Here is a 25,954-nt window from a genome sequence, read left to right on the forward strand (position 1 = left end):
GCTGATGAGTGGGTTAATTGCATAATCCTCTGAAAAGTGTTTGTCCCTCTCGGAATTCCGAGCTCCCTTTCCCATTTTTCCAGAAATGGTGCTTCTCTCCGTGAGCCTATCTTAACCAGTATCCCGTATAATTTAGTGATGGTGCCCTTCGAATTTTTAGATTTACATATCTTCTCAAGTGGGGTTAGCTCCTCCTTCGTCCGTAGTGGGTGATGGAGGTGCTGCGCAAAGTGGTGCAGCTGGGAATAATGCCACCTATCAAGATTCCAGTAATCCGTTCTGGATTCCAGATCATCATAGGACATTATATCACCGTCTTTTACAATATCCCCCAGGTGAACAGTGTCCCCCCTGATCCAATTTCCACCTATTTTATATTCCCCCGGTGCGAAAAAAGCATTTTCTTTCAAATTCATTAAAGGGGAATTAAATTTCCCGTCTAATTGTGACTGCGTCCTATCCCACATTCGTAACGTATCTCGTGTTATGTCGTGCAATTTGTGATCAAGTGCTCTATAGTGTGCAGGAATCCAAATAATATTATTCAAGTGTTTGCTTGTTTGTGCTTGTTCGATTTGCACCCATCTTTTGTCTGTCCTACCCCGGGCCCATTCTACCGCTCGAGACAGAACCGCCGCCTTGTGGTAGCTTTTAATATCCGGGACTGCCAGACCGCCGAGTGACTTTCCCTGTTTAAGGATAGAGAGGGATATTCTATGCTTTTTATTTTTCCAAACATAGTTTAGTAAAAGGGAGTTCAGGATTCTCAGGAATTGCTGAGGAAGAGCGATTGGGATTAATAAAAATTTATATAGTATTTTTGGGACTATTACCATCTTCAACATGTTGATACGTCCAATCCATGATATAGGTTTATTTACCGTTTTTTTTAGTTCGTTTTTAATCTCGTTTAATAGGGGTACATAATTTATTTTATACATCTTCTGCACCGTGTTGGCTAGTTTAATACCTAGATACTTTAGTTCTTTAGTCCAGGGGAACGCACAGATTTCCTTGACCAGGCCCACCTCTCTTTTATTGAGGTTGATGTTCAAAATTTCTGATTTGGTTACATTAATTATGAAGTTTGAAATAGCGCCATATTGTTGCAGTACTTTGGAGAGCTTTGGGATGGATTTAACCGGGTTGGTTACATAGAATAAAATATCGTCTGCGAAGGCAGACAATTTGTGTTCCTCATCTTCTACTCTGACCCCCTTAATATCTGGGTCTTTTCGTATAGTAGCCAGTAGAGGCTCTAAGGATAGGATGAAAAGAAGGGGGGACAGGGGGCACCCCTGTCTTGTCCCATTTTTCATCTCGAAAGGCTCCGATAACATTCCATTGATTTTAATTTTTGCGGTGGGGTGGTGGTAGAGTGTTTTAATCCAGCGGGCCATCCTGTTCCCAATTCCCATGGTAGTAAGGGTCTTCATCATGAGCCCCCAGTCTACCCTGTCAAACGCTTTTTCGGCATCCACCGACAGGAATAGACCTGGGGGCGCATTCTGCCTTATGGTCTGAAGCAGGAGGATTGCCCTTAAACTATTGTCTTTACCCTCTCTGTTGGGAACAAAACCTACCTGATCGGGGTGCACCAAAAAGTGCATAACCCCTTTCAGGCGCTCCGCAAGGATTTTAGCAAAAAGCTTAATGTCGGTATTTAGCAGGGAGATTGGTCTGTATCCCGAGCAGATTGAACGGTCTTTCCCCTCTTTCAAAATAATTGCAACCGTGGCAGCTATTGCTTCATTGCTAGTCTCAAATTCGGACCCTAACCCGTTGAAATATTTACACAGCCTCGGTATCAAAATATCACTAAATCTTTTATAGTACATGACAGAGAAGCCGTCCGGGCCAGGACTCTTTCCACCCGTCGTATTATTCAAGGCGTTTTTTATTTCTTCTTCAGTTATAGGGAAGTCCATGTTAAGGCTTTCTATCTCCTCTAGTCTGGGTAGTCCTGCTTTGTCAAGGAAATCTCGGGTCTTAGCCTCTCTTTCCCCTGCCTGCCAGCCTGGATGTTTTATTGTGTATAGTTCCTCGTAGTACTTTTTAAATATATCCGCGATATCTCTGGTTGAGTGGGCGAAATTTCCATCTTTCCTTTTAATTTTTTCGATGTAATTTCTAGTTTTCTTTTTTTGGGCCATTTTAGCTAGAAGCTTACTGGGTTTGTTGCCCCAGATATACCTCTCTCTCGCGATACAATTAAGTTTATTCCTTGCTTCTTGCTCCATAATCTCCTTAAGTGCGTCTCTTTTTAAAATTAAGTTGTGGTAGGTTTCTTTGGAGCCCTGTGCTTTATGTTTCCGTTCTAAGGTCTCTATGTCTTTAATCAAGGTATTGATTTTGCATTTTCTCTCTTTTTTTTTTTTGCGGCCTCAGCAATTAGAATTCCTCTAATGTATGCTTTATGTGTCTCCCAAAGGGTGGCACTAGATATCCCCTCTGTATCATTAATAAGGAAATATTGTTTTAGTTCTGCTTCTACCCCAATTGCCCCCCCTTCATCCCGGATCAAGTTGTCATCTAAGCGCCATACAGGCCGTTGACCCTTTTGTATAGATGATTTAATTTTCATGGTTATTGGGGCATGGTCTGACACAGTCATGATTCCAATGTCCGTCTCTATGATAGAGTCCAGCAACCTATGATCAACCAAGATGTAGTCAATTCTGGAGTACGTTCCGTGGGGGGGAGAGTAGAATGTATAATTGTGTACATTAGGATGGAAAATCCTCCAAGCGTCCACCAGTTGACTATCGTGGATCTTGTGTTTTATTTTTTGTAACTGAGCATTTGTTGTCTCCCTCCCACGGGACGTACTATCTTCCATCGGGTTAATAGCAAAATTTAAATCACCCATCAGAACGATATGGCCTTCTGAGAAATTTTTCAACTTCCCCAGGATTTTACCTAGGTATTGGGTTGAGTGTACATTTGGGGCGTAGATGTTTGCTAGAGTATAGACTGTGTTGTCTAGTTTTCCTTTTAAAAATAAGAATCTCCCTTCAGGGTCTGTCATCCTTGCCTCCAAAGTGAACCCAAGCTCTCTTGTGAACCCGATAGCTACTCCCCTTGAACGTTTGGAGATGGCATCTCCATAGAACCAAGTAGGGTACCTAGGGGAGTATAGCTTGATGTTTGAGTCTAAGGTCAAGTGGGTTTCCTGAATATAGACTATGTCCGCTCTATATTGTTCTATCTCGGCTAAGACCTTCAATCTTTTAACGGCTGAATTTAGTCCCTTCACGTTGTAAGATAAGAATTTTACTTCTGCCATTTCCTATTACTAAAGTATTTCCTCCAGCTTTCTGAGAGATCCCCTGGAAGCCAAGTTCCCTATTCCCGCCCCTTTCTGAGAGGGGGGAGTGCCCTCTCCCCTTCCTGAACCCCCACCCCACCCGCCTCCCTCCTCCCCCCTCCACCCAGGCCTAGACATCGCCTCTGAACCGTAGGGATCCTCGATCTCCCCTACCCGTCGGTTCTCATGTATGAGGTGGGGCCTCCCAACGCCCCGCCCTCCCATATTCCCCTCAGAGTATTCTTCTGGGGGTTGATCTTATATGGGTAGGGTTGCGGACCTGGCCTCCTTGCTCCTCCTCCCAATCCCCCCCCGCCCTCCCCCCCCCGCCCCCCCCAATCGCCCCCAGTCGGACCCCTCTCAACACCTAGAGGAGGGGTCTAAGTCATTTGACTATTCAACCCAGTCAGGAATCTCCAGCACGGGCATATCCAATTTGCGACAAAACCCTACCAAGTCCTCAGGAAATATCAACTTCGCTGAGACCCCCTCTTTGTGGCCTATCAGACATGCCGGGAACCCCCATTGATACTTAATATTGAGCTGGCGCATCTGTTCTAGAAGGGGTTTAAGGTACCTTCTTCTGGCCAGGGTCTCCCAGGCTAGGTCCGTAAATATCTGGATCACAGTCCCGTCGTAGCATAGAGGGGGCTTTCTTCTCAGTTTTGACCAGATCTCATCCTTATCTTCGAAATATCTGAAACCTAACGATGATATCCCTAGGCCATTTGCCTCCTCCCTCTCTCATCTTTCCTACCCGATGTACCCGTTCTATTTTGAGGGGGCCCTCCATGCCATTATCTAAGAGGGGGAGAAACAGGTCGTTAAGGATTTTTCTCAAATCTTCACCTTTCTCCTCCTTGATGGATCGTATTCTTAGATTTTGTCTTCTATTCCGGTTCTCTTGGTCCTCTAAGCGGTATTGCAGCCGCCTCTGGTTTTGTTTCATGGTCTGGTGTTGGTTTTTTAATTCGTTTAATTCTAGATCCTGTTTTTCCAAATAAGACATTTCTGAACTGTATTTGCTTTTTTTAGAGGACCACTTGGCAGAAAATCGAAGAATCTATATTCAGTTTTGACCTACAACAGCAACAAAATGCTTGCCTTGACATGCAGCTTTCTGCATATATACTGGAATAGCCTTCGAACAGAGATCAATATATTAAAGTTGCTTTAAAGCGGTAGTAAAGTAAAAAAATAAATTTAAACGGGTCCCCCCGGCAGCCTTAAAGCGGTTGTATTGTCCACTTGGTCATTTCTACCTACAGGTAAGCCTATAATAAGGTTTACCTGTAGGTAAAATGAATATCTCCTAAACCTGTATGGTTTAGGAGATATTTACCCTGCATGCAGCCGCTGACGTCAGCGGCACATGCGCAGTGAAGGTCCAGCGAAGGTCCGGCGTATCGTGCCGGAACTTGCATGAACAGAGGACTCCTGTGCGCATTCGCGGAAGAGGCGTCATCGCGGCTTCTGCCACTCACAGTGCCGGAGCTGTGAACCTGGAAGAAACGTAGAGTGAACATGTCAGCTCCCTTAGCGGTCACCGGGCGGCCCTGTGGGAGCTTCGTTCTAAGGTAAGTATTTTATAATGAAAAGTATGCAGTGCATACTAGCTTATTACGCCCTTGCTTTACAGTTTTATTTTGTTTTTTTGTTTTTTTGCCCATACAACCACTTACCTGTAGGTAAAATTAATATCCCCTAAACATGCACGGTTTAGGAGATAATCACCCTGCATACAGCCGCTGACGTCAGCGGCGCTTGCACTCTGAAGGTCAAGCATACCATGCCAGAGCTTCAGAGCTTCTTGCTGGAACTGAGGGCTCCCGCGCACATGCCTAGGAGTGACGTCATTGCGGCTCCTGCCACTAATAGCGCTGGAGCACATGAAGCCGGAAGATAGACCGGGGGAACATGTCAGCCTTCTCAGCAGTGACCGTTTGCCGCTGGAAGCACTTTGTTCTAAGATAAGCATTTCATAATCTGTTAGTATGCGATGCATACTAGCACATTATGCCATTGTCTTGCAGATTTATTTATTTATTTCTTTTTCAGTGGTTTACTACTGCTTTAAGCCATAATGTGCTAGTATGCACTGCATACTAGTACATTATAACAGACTTACTTACAAACGTAGCCCTCCAGTGCTGCGCTTTCATCGCTCTCCCTTGTCCCTGGCAGCTTCTATCTTCGCCCGGTCTTTCTTCCGGGTTTACGATCTTCGGCCACTTGATTGGATGTGCCTGGGTACGGCAGTTGCATTGCAGCGGCACACAGAGGCAGGCCTAAGGCCCTGTACACACGATCAGTCCAAACTGATGAAAACGGACTGAAGTTAAGTTTCATCGGTTCACCGATGAAGCAGACTGATGGTTTGATGTGCCTACACACCATCAGTTCAAAAACTGATCGAGTCCAACGCGGTGACGTAAAACACAACGACGTGTTGAAAAAAATGAAGTTTAATGCTTCCAAGCATGCGTCGACTTGATTCTGAGCATGCCCGGGTTTGGAACCGATGCTTTTGCATACTAACCATCGGTTTTGACCTATCGGTCAGGCGTCCATCGGTCCAATTTAAAAGCAAGTTCTCTGTTTTTGGACTGAAGGATAACAGACTGATGGGGCGTACACACGGTCAGTTTGGACCGATGAAACTGAACTTCAGTCCGTTTTCATCGGTTTGGACTGATCGTGTGTACAAGGCCTAAGAGGTGGATCTAAGCTGCGCATGTGCGGCTCAGATCACATCGCTCGCTGACAGGCAGGGGGGGAGATTTATGATATAAGATATTTCTAGAGTCTCTTCTGTTATAAAAAAAAAACTCTGGCTGTCAGCAAATTTTTGTAACTACTGACTTTGCTACCACTTTAAAAAAAAATACTTCTATAGTGTAGACCAGTGGTTCTCAACCAAGAGGCCGGAGCCCTCTACCAAGCAATGGCCTCCCTCCTGCCGAGACAGCTCAGTGACACCATCACTTCTTGGGTAGTATTTGCAGGGGGAAGCCACTGTTAGGCAAAAAATGTGGAGGAGGCGAGGTGTTCAAAAAGAGGAAAGTGTGTATCTAAGGTAGAGGTAAGTGGGGTGGGAGGTATAGAGGAGCGCTGGGCAGAGATACAGGGGCCTGAGTAAGAGCTGGGGGAGGGGGGTGAAAGGTGATGCACACACGATGTGTAAAGCCTCGTACACACGATCGGACATCAAACAAACTTTCCCTTGGATTTTTGTCCGAAGGGAGTTGTCCGGTCACACCCATAGCATACACACACTCGGACTTTTTCGGCAACAAACACGAACATAGTGACGTTTCAACGTACTGACGAGAGTTTAAAAGAGAAAGTTCAATTCTCCGGCATCACCCTTTGGGCTCCTTCTGCTAATCGAGAGTTAGTCGAGGTTTCGTCTGTGTGCATTCGCGATTTTGAGTTTCGTGCAAATTTTGTTAGTTTCTGAACGTCCGTTCGTCAAGCAGACATGTTTAAAAATAGGGTTGTGCTAACTTGACCCACAAAAAAATATAGAAATATGTTTGATTCATATAACCAAAATACACTAATCCAAAGTCAAGACATTTGTTTTTACTCCGTCAGTATCACCAGCAAAGCAGCTTTTAGTATTATCAGATTATAAAGAAGAAGAGAATGTACGCTGCTTTTCTTGATTTCAGAACTTGACGCGTCACGAATGTGCTCTTTCAAATACGAACGCTAGTTTTACCAGACAGAATGCTTCCGGCTGGTCTTTGCTTCTGAGCATGCGCATTTGTACTTTGTACAAAAGTCCGATTGATTGCTGTACACATGGTCGGACTAGGCACCATCGGACTCTTGTTGACATAAAGTTTGTCCGTTTGCAGACCGAACTTTTTGTCTGATGAAACCCAAAAACGTTTGTCCGATGGAGTGTACACGCGGTAGGACTATTTTGAAAACTTGCTCATTTTGAAGTTTGTTGGCAAAAAGTCAGACCGTGTGTATGGGCCTTAACTGTACTGATTCCATTGTGTTACAAGCCTAATAGGGAGCTTACACGGCATATTCAATAAGTGATAAAAACAAAGGGGACCCATATGGGACTTTCCTGAAAGTTGCCACATTTTCTCCTAAAAATTGGAATTGGCCTATGGTATGTCTAGTAGTAGTTAGTCACATCAACTGGGATTGTTCTGTAATGTTGTTTCATCACTCATCCCAGTAGCTGCATAATGATAAGCAAACTACTTGGATGATCGGTGAAATGTTTTTTGGCGTTACTGAACCAGTCTTGTTGAAAAGTGATTAAATACTTCTAACTATCATCAAAAGAGATCAGGCGCCTGCTATGGAGACTTATGCCAGAGAATTAATGACAGTTCTTGAGTCTTAGCTACTGGAAATAACTCCTGGGAGGGAAAATAATGAAAAAGCTGCAACTAAAAGTTCTATAAAATGCTTGTAATATTGCTCAATGTGGATGTAAGAAAAACCTCAGTCTCTCAGTATTGCATGTAGGAAACAGCCTCTATGAAATCCATAATGGAAAGTAGTTTATTAAAAATCGATATATAAATGTAAAAACGTATGTAGCGCTCACCCCCGAAGGAGCCGCTGATTCGTTTGGGACCGGCTTTTTAAGTTACCTTCTTGACTTGGTCTAGGGGTGACTTCTGTGAGTGTAAATAAAGAGCAAGTGTCCAGACACCAATTCAGTTTTTCAATGCTTTATTCCAAGGCCCAACCTGGCCAACATCAACATGACACACGACAGAGAAGGTTGATGAGCGTAGAGGAACTTTTAGTATCAGGCCTTGGATATTCAGAGAGAGCAAGCCTGCTCTCAGCAATGATATAGCTCAATTCGTCGCCACCCCAATCAGGGTGGGTAAAGTGCCCCTGGACAGGCAGTTATCTCGGGCCTGGCAGCCGGAGCGTCACTTACAAACCACAGGCCTGACTCAAGGCCTCTGCCACAGGCTGGACAATGTAGGATTTGTGATAAAACAGTTTGAGCAAATCCTCCCAGTTAGTTCAATCAATGTCACCCACTGACAGCTTGAGCATACCTGTCATACGGTGTGGTGACCGGAACCCCCGATGGTTCGTCTGGGCCTCCTGGAAAACCTTTAGTTCTAGGTTCTCCTGGGCCAATCCCCCATCGCTCAGCTCCCAGCCTAGGATCCTCTCAGCAGAAGGCATTGACCCAGCAAGTCGCTGGGGCCCCTTTCAATAGTAGGAGGAGGCTCCGCATGGTACACGGTCTCGGCATGACAGGACACGGTGGCGGGGCCCATGGATGCGCGTACCCTGAAGGTGGGTACCGCACCTGGAACTCGGGCCCCGCAAGCAGAACCCGCCAAAAGCGGCTGCCACAGATATACCCCCCCCAGCATGCCCAACGAGGGAAGAACTCCTCTGATTGGCTGCTGGGAGCAGGTGGGTCTGCCAGAATCCCTCTAGCGCCAACTGCCGCCCAGAGGTGTCAACGCACCCCTGGAGCGCAGACTGACCTACAGGACAAATTCTGGAATTGACAGCAGCCTGAATTTCCATAATTTGTGAATGGGAGTAAAACTAAACCTCCCATTCCCCACTAACTTTTGTGTAGCACCCGTACTGAAAGTAGGGGGGCGCTACACTTACATGGAGTCTGCCAACCCAGAAAACCAATTGTCTAACCACAGATCTCAAATGGCCAAAGGACCATGTATGTCCTCAGATGGAAGGATCCTAGGTGTGCCACTGTACTTGCCAATGATGCCATGGGTGTTGAGGGCTGGTTGGTTCAGCGGCAGAGTAGATTGCTGGATAGGGAGCCTCTGTGCCATTCTGGAGATGGTATGTGACCAGCCGAAGGGGTGAAGAGTCAATGACTTGACTAGGCGCAGGAGTGCGAACCATGTCGTCACGGTGACGGGACCATGTACATGACCTGCCTCTCAGTGCCATTGCCTCGTCCTTCGGCGAAGCGACTGACGTCATCGCAAGGTGCCGCTCCCATACGGTGCCACTGCAGGGAAACCCGCCAATCCTTCGGCTGGTCACATACCATCTCCAGAATGGCACAGCGGCTCCCCATCCATTAATCTATTCTGCCACTGAACCAGCCCTCAACACCCATGGAATCATTGACAAGTACAGTGGCACACCTAGGATCCTTCCATCTGAGCACAGACGCACTGGACTAAACCAGAATGGCCCAACAATGCATTCTACAGAGCATTGTGTATTACAGCCAGTGACTCAAGATGTTTGAGCATTATGTGTTAGCAAAAATACTCCTCTCCCACCCCCCCCCCCCCAAAAAAAATGGGCACTAATCTGTATGATTACCAATTAAGCATAAATTCTCTCTTCTCCCAGTACAATTCCACCCCCTGCTGAAATCCCTTCTCCCAGTACAAATCTCTGTCCCCTCCATCCCCCCAGAACAAATGCCTCCCCCCAAAAAATCACCCCTTTTAGCACAAATCTTCCATCCCTCAAATTTCCCCTCTGAGTATACATTCTCTCCCTCCCCTACTCCAAATAGCCCTCCTAGCACAAATATTCCCCCTTCCCCCCTCCTAACACAAACACCTCCCAATCATTCCTACTAGCATAACCCCCCCTCCTTCTTCCTTCCTCCTTCTCTCTTCCTCCCTCCTTCTCTCCTCTTCTTTATTCTTCCATCTTCTTCTTCCTCCTTCTTTCTTCTGTTGAGCCAGCTAAGATTTGATCCATTTATGGCCGGCTCATTAGTTATCATTTTGCCCAGAAGCCTCTATGTTCTCCACTGATCACTCCTAAAATAGTGACTCATTTATTTAAAAATTTTTCTGGGTTGTGGTCAGGCCTGTCATCCTCGTGTCCAGTGCATTATACTTGATGATGTCATCATACAACCGCTGCCTGAATAGAAGAGGCTTCAAGGGGGAAGGGGGAAGGGGGCAGAGTGTAATTTAAAAAAAGAAAAAAAAACTCCCCTAAAAAAAAAAAAAAACTTCTGAGCACAAATCCCCTCCCCCTTCTACCATATCACCTATCCTTCTCCCATCCCCTTCCCAACACAGATCTCCCCTGAATCACCACTCTTCCCTAGAGCAATTCTTACCCCTTGATTCCCCCCCAAATCCTTCTTCCCAACACAAATCCCCTCCTCCATGTGGTGCCATCTCACATGATACTACAGTGCCCAGAACAGCCCCTTGTCCCACCCTGATTACAGCAAACAGGTATTTATTTATTACAGAGACTTATATAGCACCGTCAAATTTACGCAGCACTTTTCATATTTATTATACAGTCACATCAGTCACTGCCCTCAAGGAGCTTGCAGTCTAAAGTCCCTAACTCACATTCATACACATATTGGCCGCGATTCAGATACATTGTCGTATCAGAAAGCACTTGCTCCCAAAGTTACACCGGCGTATCGTAAATGGGCTGGCGTAAGCCCGCGTAATTCAAAGTAGCAAGGCAGTGGGTGTGTTGTATTGTAATGAAGCGTGACCCCATGTAAATGCATGTCCGATCGAAACGGCGCATGAGCGCGCATGCTCAGAATCACGTCGCAAATACTCTCTAAGATACGTTGGCTCAATGCTTTGTCGACGTGAACGTAACCTACGCCCAGCCCCATTCACGTACGACTTACGCAAACGACGTAAAATACGACGCTGTTCCGACGATTCCGACGTCCATACCTTAACATGACTTACCCCTGCTTTATGAGGGGTAAACTTACGCCAGACATACGCCTTACGTAAACGGCGTAGCTAAATCCGACGGGCGCAAGTACGTTTTTGAATCGGCGTATCTAGGTCATTTGCATATTAGATGCGTAAATCTTTGGAAGCGCCCCTAGTGGCCAGCGTAAATATGCACCCAAGATACGACGGCGTAGACTTACATCGGTCGTATCTTGGCCAAATTCAGGCGTATCTGGTTACCAGAATACGCTTAAAGATACGACGGCGCACATTTGGACTTTCCTTTCTGAATCCGGGCCACTATGTCCAGTTTAGGCAGAAGCCAATTAACCTACCTGCATGTCTTTGGAGTGTGGGAGGAAACCCAGGCAGATAGTGCTGTGGCTGGGATTTGAACTGATGACCCTAGTGCTGCTAGGCAAAAGTGCTAACCACTTAGCCACTGTGCTATGAAGGTCCAGCTCTTTCCCCCCATTATAACTCATGAAAGAATGTAATGTGTGGGTAGAAGAGCAGGTGAAAATCTTTTGTATACCGACTCTAGAGAGAGTCACCTGAGGTTCCATCAGGATAGAAGTGGCTCTGGTAGGGATAGTGGTGAGTGTGTTGCTGTAAGCTCCACTGGGCCATATACTGGAGATAATTGACGTAGCCAGCGATAGTTTAATTACCACCACTTGCAGAATATTTCTAGCTTTCCTGCAACTTGATGACACTTGACCATAATCTTAAAGAAGGTCTATATTGTCTTTTGTCTGTTGCTGACATCTTGTTTTACACTTCCTTGCATCCCATCAGAACATAAAGAATTCACTGCAATATTAGCAAGGTTAATAAGTTTACACTTCAATCAGCTTGTTAAACAGTTACGTCAATAACCGTGAAAACAGCTGAACTTTACACCTGATGGTTTTCTTATTAGGTGATAATTATATATGTAGCAATGCTGCTATTGCTGCAACAAGTTCTTTCGAGGAGCCTTTAAAACAATAAAGAACATTCCCTGATTTATGATGATTAACTTTTTATGAATGACACAGATTGACTTGGATTGGGCAGGGCCGGTCCTAGGGTCACAGACACCTGGGTGCAGAAATATTGCGGGCGCCCTTACATGGGCGTGGTCATCTTACTAACTCCTCCCCTTTACAAATGTTTCTATGGCTACGACTCAAACACAGAGATGCTCCCCTAAGAAGTCTTCATTAGTGTCCCCCATCAGAGTCCCCCCCAGCAGGTGTCACCCATCAGAGCCCCCCCAGTAGGTGTCCCCCATCAGAGCCCCCCCACAGCAGGTGTCCCCATCAGAGCCCCCCACATCAGGTGTCCCCATAGATCAGTATCTGTCCAATAGATCCCTGTAGCTCGAGCGCACTGGGAGCGGAAGCACATTACAGGGGCGGGGCATACGTGGCATCTTTGGTTAATAGGAGGGTGGCACTCGGAGAGCATTTCTGGGAGTGCACGGGATGATTGGCAGCAGCTCTGGCCAACCCAGAAGCCTCTCATCACACCGCCTATGGGAGAAGAGCCGATTCAGGCAGAGGGGGCAGAGCAGACAGGAGACTGCTCCACGTGTACCGGACAGAATTAATTAGTGGAGCCTAGTACCAGAACACGTTCCGGTACTAGGCTCCACTAATTAATTCTGTAGTAATTCTGCAGTACCCTACCCGGATTCCGGGGACAGCGGGAGGTATGTGCTCTTGTCAGCAGAGAGAGCAAGTGGGATGGGGAACCCGCTACATGCGCTCCACCTCTGGACACAGACAAGGAGGAGGAAGGGAAGCATTTTGAAGCTTTGGCGCCCCCTCCTCTGCGGCGCCTGGGTGTGGAGCACCCCGCGCACCCTGCCTAGGATCGGCCCTGGGATTGGGTAAATCACAGGTAACTGCACCTCCCTGAAACAAAGTCTGACTTGGTGCATTACGATGGAGCTTTTGCAGGTTTTCGTTTTTTTTCTAGTTTTGGAGAGAGTAATGAGAAGTTAGAACCTCTGTTTTGTTTTTTGTTTTTTTATGTTTCTCCCCAAAAAGGGAAATATGCTTGTCTGATGACCATTTCAGGGACAGAAAGTAAAATAAGATCAAAATATGAGTTGCCACCCAAACAAAAACAGAAACAGAGTGGTAATCTTTCAACTAGAACATTTATTTTTCTGGTGACTCTGGTGAAGGACGACTTCAGGAGGCATCAAAATGTTTTAAAAAGCTTGCCTTTATTTTACTTCAGTGGGTATGAAGACAGATTTAAAAACCTAAGGTTGTGGGCCTTCCACCATCCAACCTTAAAGTGGTTGTAAACCCCCCCCCCAAAAATGCCTGCAAGACAAAGGCATAATGAGCTAGTATGCATAGCATACTAGCTCATCATGTATTACCTCAGATTGAAGCCCCCGCAGCGGTCTCCCCATCCGACCACCGACATGTCACCCAGGGGGTTGCTTCCGGGTATAGCGGCTCCAGCACTGTGATTGGCCGGCGCCGCGATGACGCCTTGCGCAGGAGCTTCCGGTAACGGCACGTCTAACTGAAGCAATGGCACGACGTGCCATTGCTTCAGTGTGCGTGTGCCGATCGCTTCGGCACATGTAGACACAGGGGGATATCTGATGAACCTTGTAGGTTTAGGAGATATCCTGGGAAGCTACAGGTAAGCCTTAATATGGGCTTACCTGTAGTATAAAGTTGGAATTTGGTGGGAGAAGGATTTGTGCTAGGAGGAGGAATTTGGGCTTAGAGGAAGGAGAGGATTTTTTTTAGAAGCCTTGTCCATCTCACTACCCCCCTGTCCACTCCCACTCCAAGGTCTTTAACAATCCTATTGTCTATAGTGTATACTAAAAAAAAATGTTGTGCGCCAATAAAGTGTTCGGGTTTGGCTTGAAGAAAAGGTGGCAACCCTATGCAGGACCCCTCACCCTCTGTCTGGACAGTGCTGATCACATGCACCCCCCCCCCCCCGAAAAAAGAATTGAAAATCAATACACACTAAACTGAGCATGTGCAGAATGCCTCCTAGGGCACTATTCTATCTGCAGATAGATTGGGAACAGTAAAAGAAGGGGAGGGTCAAATAAGACGGGATCATACAGTCTTTTTACACAATGTGGAGGATTAACCCCTTAGGATTCACAGCGTGTATAACAAGCATGCCTTACTGCGTATACAAACTGATTTTACTGTTGTGGGTTTAATAACACTTTAAGCTGAAAAAATTGTTGAGGTTAGTCAAATCTATTGTCTAAGTTGAGTTTCAAATAAAAAAAAAGTAGTTCAAGGATGCAGGGAAAAATCTACATGAAACAAAACAAATTCATCCCATTTGTGTTTTTCAGCTAATTGAAATGCTAACAGAAGAGTGCCTTAATCTACTACTCTGTTAGGGCCCTTTCACACTGGTGCATTTTTGCCGCGTTTTCGCGGTAAAAATAGCGCTATTAAAACGCTCCCCATGCCCCTCTCCATTGAAATGAATTAAGAACGCGGTAAAAAAAACGCATTTTTACAGCGGTTTTTAATTCATTTCAATGGAGGGGGCATGGGGAGCGTTTTATGGGCGTTTTAATAGCGCTATTTGTACCGCGAAAACGCGGCAAAAACGCACCAGTGTGAAAGGGCCCTTAGGGATAGGGGGTCTGCAAAGTGTGCTCAGCTATACTAAAGTCACCATAAACTTTGCTTTAGTAGAATTTAGTTGATTCTGTGTTTAGCAATATGATTACTGAAGCAACTGAATAAATCTGTTTTCTTAGGATATTATTACTTTCTGGCTGGAGAAAGGTGTTGATGGGTTTACAATCGATTCTGCCAAGTTCCTTCTAGAAGCTGAGCACCTCCGGGATGAGCCTCAGGTCAATAAATCTCAACAGGCGGTAAGTGCTTGCGCGTTATCCATATCTAATGTAAATGACTCCTTAACCGCTTGCCGACCATCACAAACAGATGTACGTCGGCAGAAGGGCTCATACAGGCAAATGGGCGTACCTGTACATCCCTTTGAAGTATGCTTGCGCCCGCCACATACTCTGTGATCATGCCCACGGGTCCCGCAGACTCGATGTCCGCTGATTTTTATAGCACTGATCGCTGTATAAATGACAATGGTCCCAAAATAGTGTCAAAAGTGTTCAATGTGTCCACCATAATGTCGAAGTCCCGATAAAAATCGCAGATCGCCACCATTACTAGTAAAAAACAAAATTAAGAATAAAAATGCCATAAAACTGTCCCCTATTTTGTAGACGCTATGGCCCAGATTCACGTAGATCGGCGCAAAATTGTGCGGGCGTAACGTATCTCATTTACGTTATGCCTCCGCAACTTACACGGGCAAGTGTTGTATTCTAAAAGCACTTGCTACGCGGCGGCGTAGCGAAATCACCCGGCGGAATTCAAATTCGGCGGGTAGGGGGCATGTATCATTTAAATGAAGCGCGTCCCCGCGCCGAACCAACTGCGCATGCGCCGTCGTAAAATATCCCAGTGTGCATTGCTCCAAATAACGTCGCAAGTACGTCATTGGTTTCGACGTGAACGTAAATGACGTCCAGGCCATACTTAACATTGGCTGCGCCTCATAGACCCAGGGGCAACTTTACGCCGGGAAAAGCCTAACGTAAACGTCGTAACTTTACTGCGTCGGCCGCGCGTACGTTTGGGAATTTGCGTATCTAGCTAATTTGCATACTCTACGCGGATTTCGACGGAAGCGCCACCTAGCGGGCCAAAAAAAAATGCACTTAAGATCCAAAGGCGTAAGAGACTTACGCCTGTCGGATCTAATGGATATCTATGCGTAACTGATTCTAAGAATCAGTCGCATAGATACGACGGCTCAACGCAGAGATACGACGGCGTATCTGGAGATACGCCGTCATATCTCGGTTGAGAATATGGGCCTATAACTTTTGCGCAAACCAATCAATATACGCTTATTGCGATTTTTTTATCAAAAATATGTATAAGAATACATATCGGTCTAAACTGAGGAAAAAAATATTTTTTTATATATTTTTGGGGGATATTTATTATAGAAAAAGTAAAAAATATTGCTTTTTTTTCAATTGGCGCTCTTTTTTTGTTCGTAGCGCAAAAATTAAAAAACGCAGAGGTGATCAAATACCACCAAAAGAAAGCTCTATTTGTGGGAAAACTAATATTATTACTATTTGTGGACCTCAATTTTGTTTGGGCACAACGTCGCATGACCGCGCAATTGTTAGCTAAAGCGACGCAGTGCCGAATCACAAAAAATGCTCTGGTCAGGAAGGGGGTAATATTTTCCGAGCTGAAGTGGATAAAGATGGCTAGCTGTTGAAGGTTTGGTGGGGAAAATACAGTAGTAGTAATGCTTATCTCATGTATGTATAGATAGCACCATTAAACACTGTAGGCACTTAAAGGTCTATCCAGTGGAGGATAGGGAATGCAAACGGGTTGCTTTAATACATCGACATTTCAGTGAGTCACTGCCAGACACTCTTTACCAAGAACTAACATATATCACACAAACATGGGAGTTCAGTAAAACCCCAAAAATAAATTACAGATATAACCTACATTTGAATATGTATATTCAAAATATGTGGATCCAATCAGGTTTTTATTGAATTTTTGATAACATTACTGCATAAACAATATAATATTCGTACAGATAAATGAACTGAACTGCAACAGTCAAAAAGTAAGCATAGATGTAGTACAGGGGTGTTGGGTTCTCAGTGGATCAGATCTTTTAAAATCCACCATGCAGCGCGGTCACCACCTGTTTTAAACTCATGAATGTCATGCAATGCACACAATTGTGACATGATAGTACGGCAATTGGAGGTTTAAATTAGGTGTGAGGAGGCGACATTGTGCCTGATAATTTTTTACTTCTCCCATGTTGTCCAGGTAGATATCCACCTCTTTAAGGTTGCCTTCCCCTGGGAATACAGCCTGTCTGCCACCCAGTAGTGTATTTAGGTTTTGTGCTGCCCTAGGCCTGACTAAACTCGTGCACCCTCTAATTTAAATATGACCCACCCCTTCCTGTCAAGGCCACACCCCGTTCTGTTTAAGACCTGCCCTGAAATTGGGGACACTAGTTCTTAGGGCCTGGGGAGGGGGCATTGGATTCCGTTAATTTGCATAGATTCCCTCCCACTTCCTGTTTGGCTATGGGGCAGGAAGTGAAGGGAAATCTCTGCAATAAGACAGGGATAGTAAAAACTAAACTGACAGGGGCTATAACCCACCCTTTGACCCCTTTCACACTGAGGAGTTTTTCAGGCGGTACAGCGCTAAACATAGCGCTGCTATATCACCTGAAAAACTCCTGCCCAGCAACCTCAATGTGAAAGCCGGAGGCGATGCACTGGCGGGAGAGAAAAAAATCTCCTGCAAGCAGCATCTTTGGAGCGGTGAGAGGAGCGGTATGTATACCATTTAAAACAATGGGAAACCGTGGCAATCCCGCGCGCAATACGCCTCTTCAGAGGCGCATTGTGGGCGGTATTAACCCTTTATCGCCCACTAGCGGGGGTTAATACCGCACCGCTAGCGGCCGAATCCTGTGGCAATTACGACGGTATAGCCCCGCTATTTTTAGCGGCGCTATACCGCCACTGCGGCTCCCGCCCCAGTGTGAAAGTGGCCTTACTCTATCAAAAATGAAAAAAAAAAAAGTGTTGCCTATAGTTCTACTTAAAGCACAAATTTCTGATAATTTTATGGAGAGGACTAAGAAGATATAACCATGCCAATGGTGCAGCAGAAAACATAAAGCACAGTGAGGGAGGTTTGTGGTCCAGGATGATAGGACAGTCAAAATTAGAAGCAGCTTGTGTTACACCAACAGTGTAGCACAAGCCGGCGGGGACTCTTTCTGTTCTGCCCCCCTGCAAAGTGCTGCCCTAGGCCTGGGCCTTGTTGGCCTAGGCCAGGATACAGCGTTGCTGCCAGCATTGTTTATATCTCTGTTTTGGTATTTAGATTAATGACATTTTAATATTTACTTTCCCGATATTGTCTTTTCAGGATTCAGTCACATCTTATTCAGAGCTCTATCATGATTACACTACAACGCAGATTGGGATGCACGACATTCTCCGTGACCTCCGCCAAGCCATGAATAAGTTCAGCCGAGAGCCTGGCCGCTACAGGTATAGTTGACCGACTTTGGAGTTGTCTCAAAATTACTCGTAGCAACTTGTCAGTTCCCTATATTTCTTATCCGGGGCATCCCCAGATAGTAGGCGACTAGTAACTGCCGGCCCATAAGGTGTGCAGGGGCGCCACCCCCTAGTTTGCATGCGGGGTCGCATACAGGTCGTCATTTCAGGGGGAGGGGAACAGGATACCTGTCTTTGACTTGCAGTGACCTGGGGGGGGGGGGGTAATTTTTCTGCCTCCCCCATAAAGTTTAGCACCAGCTGCCACTGCAAGCAATTGTGCTGCAAGTTTGAAAATGACTTACTAAGATATTGCTAGATTTGCCAGGCTTCACAAGTTTGTTGCACAATTGCAGCAAGTCCGCATTGCACGACTCCAGATCAACTTTCTTTGCAAACATTCTGCAAGTCTGCTGCAAGTTCTGGTTTAGTTATGTTGTGCAATTGTCCTCCCACCATAGGGGTCACTGTGGCTGAATATTTTAATGCTGTAGACTTGCAGAGCTCTTGCTGTAGACTCACCACTGCAACTTTGCCTTTTTTAGAGACTTGCCATGCAAATTTGCTACAAATTGTAAAAGTATCAACTAGAAATTGTGCTTCAAGTGCTCCGCAAGTGTACAACTTGCCAGTGAAAATGTGCAAAAAGTTAACAAGACTTAGGGCCCTTTCACACGGGGCGGATCAGTAATAATCCGCCTCCGTGTGTCCGTAAGCTCAGTGGGGATCGCTCCGTATATCCACGCTGAGCCGGCGGCTGACAGGGCGGTCCCCGCACACTGTGCAGGGACCGCCCTGTCTTTTCTCCGCTCTCCCCTATGGGGGATTGGATGAACACGGGCCGTGTGTCCGTGTTCATCCGATCCGATCCGCAGATGGAAGAAAAAATAGGGTTTCCTTCCGTCTGCAAAATCGGATCTTTGCGGAGGCGGGTGATTACGGCTGTCAGCGGATGTTTATCCGCTGACACCCACAATCACATAGGGACCAATGTATGTCCCTTTTTCATCCGCAAACGGATGGATAAAAAAGCGGACATACGGTCCGCACGTCTGAAAGGGGCCTTACGATTCAAAACTGCCACAAATTTGTGACATGTTATCCTTGTTATCTGGGTCCCAATTAGGCTTTTGAAGGATCAAGAAGGAGGAGGACCTTTCTAGACCCAGGGCTGCTGTTAGAAATCACGGGGCCCCATACAGCCCCCTGCTTTTTTTTTATATAATTTTTTAAAGAATGTTAAAATGTATTTTATTTTACAATTTGTTATTTTTTTTACGAGACAGGTAAGCCAGTAGTGCCGTGGGGGGGGCAGTACAGTGACAGGGGGCACTGAGGGGGATCAGAAGCAGGCAGAACAGGGAGGGGTATCGATGTGGGGGAAGTAATTCTGTAATTGCCCCTCCATCCGACAGCAATGATTCCCTCTGCTGTCCGGGCCCCCCTGTTTGCTCGGGCCCCCTACAGGAGGGCTGGTGGTCCCCCCTATCAGCGGCCCTGTCTAGACCCCAAAGCTCTGTGCTGTTTTCAGCCAGTTTCTCGTTATCCCTGCAACTATAACATGTTATTGTACGGTCCTGCATTGTATGTGAGGACCCACCCATCCCAAGAGTGATGGAGAGCGGAGATAAGTGGTGGGGGGGGGGGGGGACCTAGCTAAAACAAGCACTTAGCCCATGCAGTGTGTAGGGGGTGCATGGATACATTTTATACCAGGGCAACATTTTTTTAGAAAAAAAGAAAACCCACCGCCCAGAGATTCCAAAAAAAGGAGAGCAGCCCCCCCCCTCTTTTTTTGTATAATGGGTAATTTTTCTGATAGTTTGTTCATGTGATTCCCACCTACAGGTTTATGGGAACAGAATCCAATGATCATGACATGGTGGCAAAAACAATGATGTATTATGGAAATTCCTTAGTCCAGGAAGCTGACTTTCCTCTCAACTTCTATCTGCATGACTTGCAAAACCAAAATATCTCGGGGACGTCAATAAATAATATAGTGGATCTGTGGATGAAGTCTATGCCTAAAGGAAAGTGGCCACACTGGATGGTAAGGCAATAAAAATCCTGTAAAATATCATAAATCTCCACTAAATGTTTTTATAACAGCAATCTGAATAGTTATTATTATTGTCAAGCAAGCAGTAAATAGTAATATAGATAAGAAGGTTATAAACATTACCCATATACCATAATTATGCTTAGGGCAGCAAGGCACGCATGATCCAAGAGACCATTCCTGTTTCTACAGTGGAGTTTCTGAGTGATAAAATACAGCTGGGACAAAAAAGTGCTTGAATAGGGAAGGATAAGTAACTACGTGCTCTCTACTTCAACCAGCAAGCTCCATTGTTTAGACCAGCAGTGTGCAATGCAGTAATTCCTAATTGGCTTACAGTGCTGCCCCTTCCAATTGGAATGCTGAGGTGCTGGATGCTGATGTGCTGGAGGTAGACATGTGTTTTTTGTAGACAAATGTTTCCTTATTTGGACATTTAAATGTATCTGAATTTCCGAATTACAATAGTAACAAATTTAAACATCCTAAATAACAAATCAAAATTTCTAATTCGAATGGTTTTCGATTCAAATATATTTTGAATTGATTTGAATTTTCGAAGAGAATAAGTTAAAATAGAATAAAAAATAATATAATAGAATAGAATAGAAAATTAAATAATATACTATAATAGAGTAAAACAGAACAGAATACCCAACAAAAAAAAATAGAAAAAAAGGGATAGAATAGAAAAAAAAGAATATGGTAAAACAGAAACAAATAGAATACAAGGAAAATAATAGAATAGAATAATAAATAGAATATAATAGAATATAACAATCTTCTTAAATTCAAATTTCAAATAGAATAAATTCAAATTAGAGAAGAATAGAATAGAAAATGAAAAAATAAAACCATTTCCCCAAATTTGAATAAATACATTTGAATTTGAATAGAAAAGAAAAGAATAGATTAGAAAAGAAAAGAAAATATTAAAATAGAAAAAAACAATAGCATAGAATGGAATAGAAAGAATATAACCACCTTCCGAATTTCTAATTTCTAATAGAATACATTTTAATTAGAAAGGAATAGAATAAATAAATAAATAAATATAACCATTTCCCCAAATTTGAATAAAATAAATTTGAATTTGAATAGAAAAAAAAGAATAGATTAGAAAATAAAAGAAAATATTAAAATAGAAAAAACAATAGCATAGAATGAAATAGAAAGAATATAACCACCTTCCGAGTTTCTAATTTCAAATAGAATAAATTTTAATTAGAAAAGAATAGAATAGAAAATAAAAAAATAACCATTTCCCCAAATTTGAATAGAAAAGAAAAGAATATATTAGAAAATAAAAGAAAAGAAAATATTAAAATAGAAAAACAATAGCATAGAATGGAATAGAAAGAATATAACCACCTTCTGAATTTCTAATTTTGAATAGAATAAATTCTAATTTGAATAGAAAAGAAAAGAATAGAATATAATAAACAATAGATCAGAATAGAAAGAATATAACAATATAACCATTTTCTGAAATGCAAATTTCAAATTGAATACATTCAAATTTAAATAGAAAAGAAAAGAATATAAGATAATATAATTAAAAACAAAAACAAATAAAAGAATAGAAAAATACAGTAGAATAGAATAAAATAGAAATAATATAACCATCTTCCAAAAGTCGAATTTCAAATTGAATACATTTGAATTCGAATAGAATAGCAAAGAATATAATATAATATAATAGAATAGAAAAGAATAGAATGGAATAGAAGTAATATAACAATCTTTCAAAATTCTAATTTCAAATCGAATAAATTAGATTTAAATTAGAGTTGAATGCAATTCGAATGGGATTCGTATTTGAATGCATTTAAAAAAAATTATTGATTTGAATTTGAATAAACAAAATAAATTCCGAAAACGGATTAAATAAATTTAACTAAACTAATTATGTAAATAACGAATCGAAACCAAACAAAACAAATATTTTCGTTCTGCACATGTCTAGCTGGAGGATTACAGGAGACTGTGACAAAATACATATGGCCACTTTAATGAATACATACATGGATTAAAATGTCTGGGCCAGATTCACAGAATAAGTACGCCGGAGTATCTTAATTTGTGATTCACAAACAAGATACGACGGTATTTGGCTAAGATCCGACAGGCGTACGGCTTCGTATGCCTTCGGATCTTAGGATGCAATACTTTGGCCGCCGCTGGGTGGAGTTTGCGTCGTTTTCCAGCGTCGAGTATGCAAATTAGCTTTTACGGCGATCCACGAAGGTACGCGCGTTCGTTACGTCGTCGCTAGTCGGTTTTTCCCGTCGCAAAGTTACGGCTGCTATTGAGGTGGTGTAACAATAGACAGCCCATGTTAAAGTATGGCCGTCGTTCCCGCGTCAAATTTCAAATTTTTGTTTTTTGCGTAAGACGTCCGGGAATACAAAACGACGTAACCCACGTCGCCGTTCAAAACATTACGTCGGGCGACGTCATTTCGCGCAAAGCACGGCGGGAAATTTTCACACAGAGCATGCGCAGAACGTTCGGCACGGGAGCGCGCCTAATTTGAATGGTACACGCCCCATTTGAATTAGTCGGGCTTGCGCCGAACGGCTTTACGTTACACCGCCGTAAGTTTACATGCAAGTGTTGGTGAATCAGGCACTTGCACTGAAAACTTGCGGCGGTGTAATGTAAGGCCGATACGTTACGCCGCCACGATTCTTTATGAATCTGGCCCTCTGTATCTGCCTACACTTGAAGACATTGAGCCCTTTCAAACTATGTTGAATGCATTACAGCGATACTGCACTACACTACATTCACTTGAACAGCACCCCAATGAACCCAATGCACAAATGATGCATGTACCATTTTTATCAGCACAGAACAACACACGTCAGTAAAGTCACCACGCTGCAATGTGTGTCTGTCAGAAAGTGTGTTGGGGTACCACTTAGAATGAATGGCACTGCATTGCATCAATTGCACTTGCTGTGTGTAGCTATAACAACGTTGTACAGTATGAACAAGCCCTTAGAGCATGTCGGGTTGTACTCCAGTAAAGATGCAAAGCTGTGATGGTGTTAAGCCCCATCCCATTTTCCTGACGGGGGGGGGGGGGGGGGGCGATACATAGTCGAAACTGCTGGTGCTAGCTTATCTATGGGAGAAAACAATGGCAATTGTAAAAATCAACTCAGCCAGAAGGCAACCCTGGACAGCACCTTTTTTTTAAGTTTTACTTCCTGAAATTATTACAGTAATTATCAGGGCTTTTTTCTCATAGCTGCAGGAACCCCCCTTCTAAGTCACCCCTTGTGTCCACCCCCCCCCAATAAAAATAGTTCCCCCACAGCAATAGACCCCCAGTAACAATAGATCCCCCCACAATAATGGACCCTGGCAACAATGAACCCCCACAACAAAATACCACCCCAGCAACAATAGACCCCCAGCACCAACAATAGATCTCCCAGCCAGCATCAATAGACCTCTCCCTCAACAGTAGCTCCCTCCCAGCAACAATTGACAACCCAGCAACAATAGATTCCCCACTACCAAAAAATAAACCTCCCCAGCAAAAATAAATCCCCATGCAAAAATAATTCCCTTCCAGCGACAATAGATCCCCAAGCAGCGAGCATCAATAGATCCTCCAGAACCCCACAACACCCCTTGCCATTATATACATTCAGTGCTGGAGGTGCTAAAGGTGCCGGATCTGCGTTCCCCCGCATTCCAGCTGAAAAAAGCCCTGGTAATTATGAAAGATCCCTTAAGACTGAACACAAATATAATTTCAGAACGAATGACTTTGGTATCTTGAGGAATATGAAATGAACTTTTAGTGATACTAATGTATTCATTCCCACATTTCCAACATGCTGTGACTTCATCAGGGCTGAAAGTGTTTCGCTGACAATTTTCTTTTGTACTCAGTGTCTACGACATCTCTGTGCTGTGTCCAACAACAGTCAGCCACATGGAAGAATTCCACCTGCCCTGATGCTCTTTGTCCATTGCAATGTCCTGGTGAAACCTTTCACCATGTTTGTCACTGACCACACCTAGATTTTTAGGAAAGAAGTGTGAATGCAGAAAATCAATCTTTAGTGACGTTGCACTACAAATTTGCATGGTCTACGTGGTCTAGTATTCTGTAAGAAGTTTGCATGGTCTACATGGTCTAGTATGCTGTAAGAAGTTTGCATGGTCTACTCTACATGGTCTAGTATACTGTAAGAAGTTTGCATGGTCTACATGGTCTAGTATGCTGTAAGAAGTTTGTCAACCAACTGAATTTAGTTTAGTGCTCTGCGATTGCTAAGAAAATTCTCAACCGCATCCTTGACTGCTTTACAGGCGATTTTCTCTGGCCCAACTAACTCATCTTTCAACCGCTTATCACTGATTGCGTATATGATCTATTTTGCCTTATAGTAGGTTTTGGCCACAAAACCATTCTATGTGTAATTGTTGTTTGGTCTATATATGTTCCTTCATGGTATTGTACTCTGACAGATTCTACTGTACTCACAGGGGTGTTTATATTTCTTTATACAGATTTTTTGCACTGAGCACTTTATTTAATTATTTTACACAGGTTACTGGCTCTTTTTTGAATGTCTATTCATTCAATCAATCAGTTTACCATTTACACTTGATTTTTAACACCTGAGTTGCACCCAGGGCCTTATACATTCTTTAACCACTTGCCGACCCCCGCGCGCTGATGTACGTTGGCAGAATGGCACGGGCAGGCACATTGGCGTACCTGTACATCCCTTTGAATTTTCCGCCTAGCCGGCGCTTGCACGTCGCATGCCTCGTGAGTGTGCTCGCGGGTCCCGGGAACGCAATGTTCCTGGGCGGCCCGCAATTTCAGTCGGCAAAGGCAGAACAGGGGGATACCTTTGTAAACAAGGCATTCCCCTATTCTGCCTAGTGGCACTGTCACTGATGACTGTTCCCCATGATCGGGAACGGTCATCAGTTACATGTCACATGTAGCCACGCCCCCTAACAGTAAGAATCACTCCCTAGTACTACATTTTTTGCCTTTTTAAGTTTTTACACAATATGTCTTATTGTTGATGCTGGCTGCTTTTTTTTTATACTGGTAGCGCAACTTTTTTCTATATAAATATCTGATCTGTAGACCCCCAAACATATTATATATATATATATATATATATATATATATATATATATATTTTTTAGCAGAGACGCTAGAGAATAAAATGACAATCATTGCAATATTTTATGTCACACTGTATTTGGGGTCTTTATAACACAATAAAAAATGCACTCTAATTAAAAAAAATGTTTTTTTGTGTTATTTGAAAGATGATGTTACACCGAGTAAATAGATAAAATGTCTTGCTTTAAAATTTAAACGCTCGTTGAATGGCGACAATCTACGGTATTTAAAATTTTCCATAGGCGGCGCTTTAAACATTTTTACAGGCTACCTGTTTAGAGTTACAGAGGGGTCTAGTGCTAGAATTATTGCTCTCACTCTAACGATCGTGGTGCTACCTCACATGTGTGGTTCGAACGTCGTTTACATATGCGGCCGCGACTTACGTATGCGTTCACTTCTGCAAGCATGTACGAAGGGATAGGGCGCTTTAAAAAAAAAAAATCCTATAAGCTGAAAACAGACAACCATAGGCAGCTATCATTTTGCAGAGGGTGTCAACAATACTAACCTCTATATCTTTCTGATTTTAAATTTACTTTTAAAGAAAATTGATTCCCCATAGTGGAGAGTATTGAGTTATAGA

General features: G+C 43.8%; 1 protein-coding gene across 1 annotated transcript in view; it reads left to right on the forward strand.

Annotated features, from left to right (window-relative positions):
* SLC3A1 (solute carrier family 3 member 1) overlaps window positions 1-25,954 on the forward strand; it is a 66,404-nt gene that overhangs the window by 21,938 nt on the left and 18,512 nt on the right. Inside the window, exons 5-7 of the mRNA XM_040351546.1 lie at window positions 14,735-14,854; window positions 18,003-18,127; window positions 19,985-20,189. Coding sequence (XP_040207480.1) covers window positions 14,735-14,854; window positions 18,003-18,127; window positions 19,985-20,189 — 450 coding nt within the window. The remainder of the gene's footprint in view (window positions 1-14,734; window positions 14,855-18,002; window positions 18,128-19,984; window positions 20,190-25,954) is intronic.

Source organism: Rana temporaria, chromosome 4 (genome assembly GCF_905171775.1).
Source record: "Rana temporaria chromosome 4, aRanTem1.1, whole genome shotgun sequence".
Taxonomy (NCBI): domain Eukaryota; kingdom Metazoa; phylum Chordata; class Amphibia; order Anura; family Ranidae; genus Rana; species Rana temporaria.